This window comes from Portunus trituberculatus, chromosome 38 (genome assembly GCF_017591435.1).
Source record: "Portunus trituberculatus isolate SZX2019 chromosome 38, ASM1759143v1, whole genome shotgun sequence".
NCBI classification, from domain to species: Eukaryota; Metazoa; Arthropoda; class Malacostraca; order Decapoda; family Portunidae; genus Portunus; species Portunus trituberculatus.
The window spans coordinates 10388113-10395612 of NC_059292.1; the positions used below are offsets into that span (position 1 = coordinate 10388113).

General features: G+C 39.5%; 3 protein-coding genes across 3 annotated transcripts in view; all 3 read left to right on the forward strand.

The window, feature by feature from the left end:
- The window catches only part of LOC123514870, a 2192-nt gene extending 1545 nt beyond the window's left edge, over positions 1-647 (forward strand). The window contains exon 5 of the mRNA XM_045273130.1: positions 474-647. Coding sequence (XP_045129065.1) covers positions 474-647 — 174 coding nt within the window. The remainder of the gene's footprint in view (positions 1-473) is intronic.
- LOC123515196 (nose resistant to fluoxetine protein 6-like) overlaps positions 1-7500 on the forward strand; it is a 40478-nt gene that overhangs the window by 1612 nt on the left and 31366 nt on the right. The window lies entirely within an intron of this gene.
- The window catches only part of LOC123515197 (venom protease-like), a 12334-nt gene continuing 6232 nt past the window's right edge, over positions 1399-7500 (forward strand). The window contains exons 1-4 of the mRNA XM_045273720.1: positions 1399-1548; positions 1944-1982; positions 2233-2315; positions 2396-2499. Of these exons, the coding sequence (XP_045129655.1) occupies positions 1491-1548; positions 1944-1982; positions 2233-2315; positions 2396-2499 (284 nt within the window). The 5' untranslated portion in view covers positions 1399-1490. The remainder of the gene's footprint in view (positions 1549-1943; positions 1983-2232; positions 2316-2395; positions 2500-7500) is intronic.

Genomic DNA, 7500 nt, shown 5'->3' on the forward strand with positions numbered 1-7500 from the left:
TCATGAACTAATGAAAACTTTGAAATAGTTAACGTTTAAAACATTTAATATTTATTTACTGTTTTCATCTGAAAATATTTTTTGTACCGTTGCCAAACCAGTAACAGTACAAAAGAAGATCAAATTTTTTCTTTTGAATATCTTGCTAATCGCCTTTAAAAAGAAATGTCATTCGTATAATAAACATAATTTTGTTTCCCAGCTTTCAGTACAGTGCAAAAGGAAAGAGAGGTGGTGGTGGTTCCTTATCATGTGTGTCATCTAGACTTCGAGCAAACTATCCACCATACTTTCTGTGTCAGCTTTCTTCCTGGGGAAATAAGATCTTGCACGGTAATGTTTTCACCAGACTGATATCATGATTGTATGACTGACTCGAAATCAGAGAACTTTTTAAGGATAGGATATGTGGGTACAAAGAACCTAAGTAAGTCTGCTAACTTGAAGGTTACTAAATGCAAATCCTCTTTCAGGAGGACAAGGGTGCACCTCTTGTGACTATGGAGGAGGGTGAGCGCTATGTGGCGGCAGGTATTTTGGGATACGGCTTTTTTTGTGGAGTGGAGGAATTCCCCGCTCCGTACAACAATTTACGGTATCCGGAAAACTTGGCCTGGATCAAGAATGTGGCGTTCACCACACACTGAACAGTAAGATAAGAGAACAAGAACGACAATCTCGACGATCATATGAATGGCAACTCAATGCAAAACTCAGTTGTTCACTTAAGAACCATGAACACTTAATATTACAATACTTAGACTGATATCAATTAATTTTCCCCATTTTTTCTTCCTTTATTACTTCAGACAGAAGAATTTACTCATCACGCACTACACTGCTCTTACTCGACAAACTGAATTGATGACATCCCTTCTTTTCGTCACTATAAACGCAGTTTTTTTTTTTTTTTACCTCTGCTGTCCCAAATCTTTGGCTTCAAAAGGGCTCCGTAAAATAATAATTACCATTCTGTGATCATATACATACATATGGGATTAAAAATGTTTCAAGCATTTCAAATTTTCTTTCATGTCAGTAGTTCCTATATCTAGCCAACAGAAAATAAAGGACAATAAAGCACATAGTGGACAGTTTGAAATACAATATAAAGCCATGAAGATTAAGAAATAATATGGAAGTAGATGGTGACCTCATACTTTTGATAGATATTTAAATATATTTCAGAGAGAGAGAGAGAGAGAGAGAGAGAGAGAGAGAGAGAGAGAGAGAGAGAGAGAGAGAGAGAGAGAGAGAGAGAGAATTCTTCCTCTAGATAATTTCAGTATCAATCTGTTTTCCTGACTTTCCTTGGGAATTCCCTACATTCCGTTTTCCTAGAATTAAGAAAAACTTACCTAAATTGTCAAAAAAAAAAAAAAACAGGTCTCATAAAAGACCCTGACACATCTTGGCTGAGGTGCAGAACAGCAACAGACGCAGACGTGGCAAGACAGTTCTCCTCAGTTAACAAAAGTGATAGGGAGGCGATGGCGACGATCCTTGTGGCTGTGCTGGCTGCCACTGTGGCCTCGACGCTCGGCCAGAGTGAGTTTAAACAATTAATACAGTATTTACATAATTTAGACCTGTTTTGCAAGAAGTAGAGAGATTGTACGTAAAGGCGCATTAGGCATTTAGGAAAACTGCCTATGATGCTATATAAAAAAAAAATATATATATATATATATATATATATATATATATATATATATATATATATATATATATATATATATATATATATATATACAGGATGTGAACAGTGTGTGTGTGTGTGTGTGTGTGTGTGTGTGTGTGTGTGTGTGTGTGTGTGTGTGTGTGTGTGTGTGTGTGTGTGTGTGTGTGTGTGTGTGTGTGTGTGTGTGTGTGTGTGTGTGTGTGTGTGTGTGTGTGTGTGTGTGTGTGTGTGTGTAACGCTATAATAATGAACTTCCTTACAGATACTAACCATGACATCTCACCTCCTGAAGTTACATTCGGTGAGTTATTGCCAGGACTCCCTCACTACTGCCTCCCTCATCGCCGTCTTCAGCCACGCTTTGTATTACTTTCTGACTCATTTCAATTTCTATGAGTACATGTGTTTCATGATTATATGTAAATTGAAAAATGTTAATATATTTTGACAATAACAACAGTCACAATATCAAAGTTTCTCTGATTTATAACTAAGCAGATATTCTGTAATGAAAATAACAATTACAGCATCACAGTAATACCAAATTGCAGACTGCTCCGCCAGCAAACCACAAACCATCATCAGGACTAATCAAACAGGCGGCTTTTCTGAACACAAGACGTGGCCCTGGATGGTGAGTGACGCTCAACACAAAAAATGACTGTGATAATCGAGTTGAACCATTTTTTAATTCAGAACTTATCTTCCTTTCAGGCGTTGCTTGGCTACAGAAACAATCAAAGTATATATTGGTTTTGTGGTGGAATGTTGATCAATGAACAGTGGGTACTCTCAGACGCAGGCTGCATCTATACTGTGTGAGTACATCCTCCTCCTCTCTCTCTCTCTCTCTGCATCGATTTATTTCCTTTATATATATATATATATATATATATATATATATATATATATATATATATATATATATATATATATATATATATATACACACACACACACACACACACACACACACACACACACACACACACACACACACACACACACACACACACACGAGCTTCAAAAGTTCGTGGAAAAAGGACATTATAAAAAAAATGTCAGTTATGATTTTTTTTTCTCACTAAATGCTCCATAAGTTCAATAAACGTCTGCAAACTTTGATACCAGCCTTTAGAAGGAAGAGGTAGTTGACACCTACCAACTCGTTAATTTACTCCCAGTGGGATCTAATAGCACTAGTTCAGGGGGTGCTGTGAACCTTCCATTAAAGCAAGTTGTGATCTTGCTGAACGTTTCCCTTTGTGACTCATAACTTAACGGGGCAGTCGCAGCCTGCCCTCTAAAGACAACTCACCTACTTCACTCAATATTACATGCACTTACCACACACACACCCCTCACTTAAAATTCTAAATTGAAAGATGGTGACTCCAAACCCAGCCTCGGAGTCCCCTTTTGGGGAGGGGGACCAGAAATGTCTCCAGGTCAGACTGTTCTCTTGACGACAATCCCAAATGTATTAATACCTCCCTCAACTTTTTCTACATTAACTTCTGCAACATTCGCGGTCTTAGATCTAATTTTCAATCTGCGGAACACCACCTCTCCTCTACTAAATCTCACCTTATCTCACCGAAACACAGCTGTCAGAGGCAAGTGACAGTAGCCCCTTCTCTGTTCCCTCCTACTTTCTCTCTTCTCATTTTCGTTCCAAATCTGGATATTGTGTCTATGTGCGCAATTACTTAACTTGTAAAAGTGGTTTGCCTATGAAGGTTCTGCCTTTCATGTTGCTCAAACGGGAGCGAGTCCCGCCGTATGTAGTCCGTTAAGAGCCATCAGGAAGATTCTCCTCATACTGTTGTGTGTGTGTAACGTGGAACCATGCGCGCTTTGGGGTCCGAGGTTCCAAGCGCACGGATTCGAATCCTGTCCACGGTCCGAGTGTAGGTTGGGCTTCCTCACTCGGGGCAACGGTTTCCTAATTGGTGGGCCTTAAGATAGGGGGTACCCCAAAAAGTACCCCCTTTAGCCCATAAATTCCCGTGAAAAGCCCACATGGTACAAAAAAAAAAAAAAAACAGGCGATAGAGATTCTCCTAAGGGAAAGCAACAGAGTAGGTACCTTTCTTGTTTATTGTCGAAAATATACACAGAAGTCGTTATTATTATTAAATATATATAACTTCTTACAACATTATATGGCATAATGATATTGGTGTGTGTGTATGCATTTGTCTGATAGGTGCAAGTGAGAGAAGAAATGAAGAGGAACAAGATATGCGTTTTGTGCTTGTCAAGAAAATCGAAAGAAGCTAGTAAAAAGTAGACATTGTTTTCAGAAATGTGTAAAATGTGACTTTTACAGTGATAGACTAGAGCATGAGATGGAATGGTATGGAAAAAAACGGTTGAGTTTTAGGGCACACTACAAACTTATTCTCGTGTGCACGCTCGTCAATCTTCGAGTTTTCCACCATCTGGCTTAAACTAAAAAATCACTGTCTAAGTGAATTTATCTATGCTGTCTATCTCTTCCCTAACTTCTCTGACCATAATAAATTCTTTGACTATTTAACTTCCAAAGTGGAGCACATTATGTCCCTCTGCCCATTTGCTGAGATCTCCATCCTTGGATAATTCAAAGTTCACAACCAGCTTTGCCTTTCCTCTCCCTTCACTGACCATCCTGGTGAATTAGCCTTTAACTTTGCTATCCTCCATGAACTAGAGCAACTAGTGCAACACCCTATTCGTATTCCTGACCGTCTTGGAGACACGCCCAATATTCTTGATCTCTTCCTTATCTCTAATCCTTCTTCTTTTGCTGTTACCCTATAATCTCCGTTGGGTTCCTCCAATCACAATCTCACTTCTGTATTTTGTCTTATTTCTCCAGTCCCTTCCCAGGATCCCAAACGCGAAGGTGAATCTGGCGTTTTGCCTCTGCCAGCTGAGGAGACCTGAGGTATTATGCCGATTTTCCTTGGAATGATTACTGTTTCAGTGTCAGAGACCCATCTCTTTGTGCTGAACGCATAACAGAGGTGATAGTGTCTGGCATGGAGGCGTACATTCCTCATTCTTTTTTCTCAACCTAAACCTTCTAAACCTTGGTTTAACACAGCCTGTTCTCGTGCTATACATGATAGAGGTTGCCCACAAAAGGTACTTGAGCCTTCCATCTCCTGAATCTCATGCACTTTATATCTCTGCCCGGAATCATGCCAAGTCTGTTCTTCAACTTGCCAAACACTCCTTCATAATTGAAAAAATTCAAAATTTTTCAAACTCAAACTCCCCTTCAATAACTTCACTTCATCTTTCCCTCCTCTATTTCCTCCTGATTGCATCACTGTCTCTAAAGCTGAACTCTTCTCTCAAACCTTTCCTAACAACACCTTGGATGATTCTGGGCTTGTCCCTCTCTCTCCTCCTCCCTCTGACTATTTTATACCCTCAATTAAAATTTTTAATAATAATGTTTTCCATGCCCTCGCTGGCCTAAACCCCCGGAAGGCTTATGGACCTGATAGGATCCCTCCTATTGTTCTCAAAAACTGTGCTTCCGTGCTTGCACCTTGCCTGGCCAAACTCTTTCAACTTTGTCTATCGACTTCTACCTTTCCTTCTTGCTGGAAGTTTGCCTACATTCAGCCTGTTCCTAAAAGGATGACCGTTCTAATCCCTCTAACTACCGTCCTATAGCTTTAATCTCTTGCTTGTCTAAAGTTTTTAATCTATCCTGAATAGGAAGATTCTTAAACATCTGTCACTTCACAATCTTCTATCTGATCGCCAGTATGGCTTCCGTCAAGGTCGCTCTACTGGTGATCTTCTGGCTTTCCTTACTGAGTCTTGGTCATCCTCTTTTAGAGATTTCGGTGAAACTTTTGTTACCGCGTTAGACATATCAAAAGCTTTTGATAGAGTCTAGCATAAAGCTTTGATTCTCAAACTGCCCTCCTACAGTTTCTATCCTTCTCTCTGCAACTTTATCTTAAGTTTCTTTTCCGACCGTTCTATTGCTGCTGTGGTAGATGGCCACTGTTCTACTCCAAAATCTAATAATAGTGGTGTTCCTCAGGGTTCTGTCCTGTCACCCACTCTTTCTATTGTTCATTAATGATCTTCTTAACCAAACTTCTTGCCCTATCCACTTCCTTTCAAAGACGACCAACCCTTCAGGAAGTCAACAGATCACGCAGGGATGCCACAGAACGCCTGACTTCTGATCTTTCTAAGATTTCTGATTGGGGCAGAGAAAATCTAGTAGTTTTCAATTCCTACAAAACTCAGTTCCTCCATCTATCAACTCGACACAACCTTCCAGACAACTATCCCCTCTTCTTCAATGACACTCAACTGTCTCCCTCTTCCACTGAATATCCTCGGTCTGTCCTTTACTCATAATCTTAACTGGAAACTTCACATCTCATCTCTTGCTAAAACAGCTTCTATGAAGTTAGGCGTTCTGAGGCGTCTCCGCCAGTTTTTCTCGCCCTCCAACTGCTTACTCTGTACAAGGGCATTATCCACCCCTATGTGGAGTACTCTTCGTATGTTTGGGGAGGTTCTACTCACAAAGTTTTATTAGATAGGGTGAAATCAAAAGCTTTTCGTCTCATCAACTCCCCTCCTCTGACTGACTGTCTTCAGCCTTTCTCACCGCCGAAATGTTGCATCTCTCTATCTTTTATCGCTATTTTCATGCTAACTGTTCTACTGATCTTGCTAACTGTATGCCTCCCCTCCTCTTGCAGCCTCGCTTTCTTCTTCCTGTCATCCCTTTTCTGTCCAACTCTCTAACGCAAGAATCAATCAGTACTCCCAATCATTCACACCTTTCACTGGTAAAGTCTGCTTCTGTATTTCCGTCTTTCTATGACTTGACTTCCTTTAAGAGAGAAGTGTCAAGACATTTGCTCCCTAATTTTGAATAACCCTTCTTTACTTTTAGATAACCTGCATCAAGAGTGCCTTTTTGTTTAACATTGTGTTGCCCTTGGCTGACCTTCTCTCCCACATAAAAAAAAAAAAAGTCATTCCCGAGTAAAATTGTGGATCTGAACCATGTCAGAACAGCTCTTTTACATCTTCAAGTGATGGAGAATTTCCATATAATTTTTATTTATGGACTTTTCTACGAACTTTTCGAAGCATTGTCGTATATCATATATATATATATATATATATATATATATATATATATATATATATATATATATATATATATATATATATATTATGTCCTAGAGCGCCTATAGGCATACTTGATGAGTATATATGTGAGAAACGCTGTTAAGCTTCAGCCCATTAGCAGCCCAGGCAATTTTATTTATAGTAGTACCCATATTAGGGTCCATATAATGACATGTAGGTAACTTTAAACCACTCGACAAATGGCATAGCTTCAAAGCAGTGTGTGCTGTGATTTGAAACTACGCGCGGACGTCTGCCCGATCCCACGCTCACCACCAAGATGTTTCTAGTGACTTAGCTCACCATCCACTAGGCCACCGCCTCCCCATATTTCGTTGAAGGTGATGGCCAATTTGGCATAAATGATTTTCCTTAAGATATTACCTTATATCTTAAGAGTGTCTTTCTATTTTTCACCGCATTAAAAAAAGAAGAAAAGACACCCCATATATTTCGTTGAAGATGATGACCAGTTCGGCATTAATAATTTTCCTTATGATATTTTCTTCATATCTTAAGAGTGTCTTTTCTTCTTTTTTTGTTTTTATGTGGTGATTGGCTTCGCCATAGCCAGCCGCTGTTGCCAGATCCGGGTTTCGGGTCTCTTGACCATTCCTCAGTAGCTATGGTATAAGTAGGAATGACTGATGGTG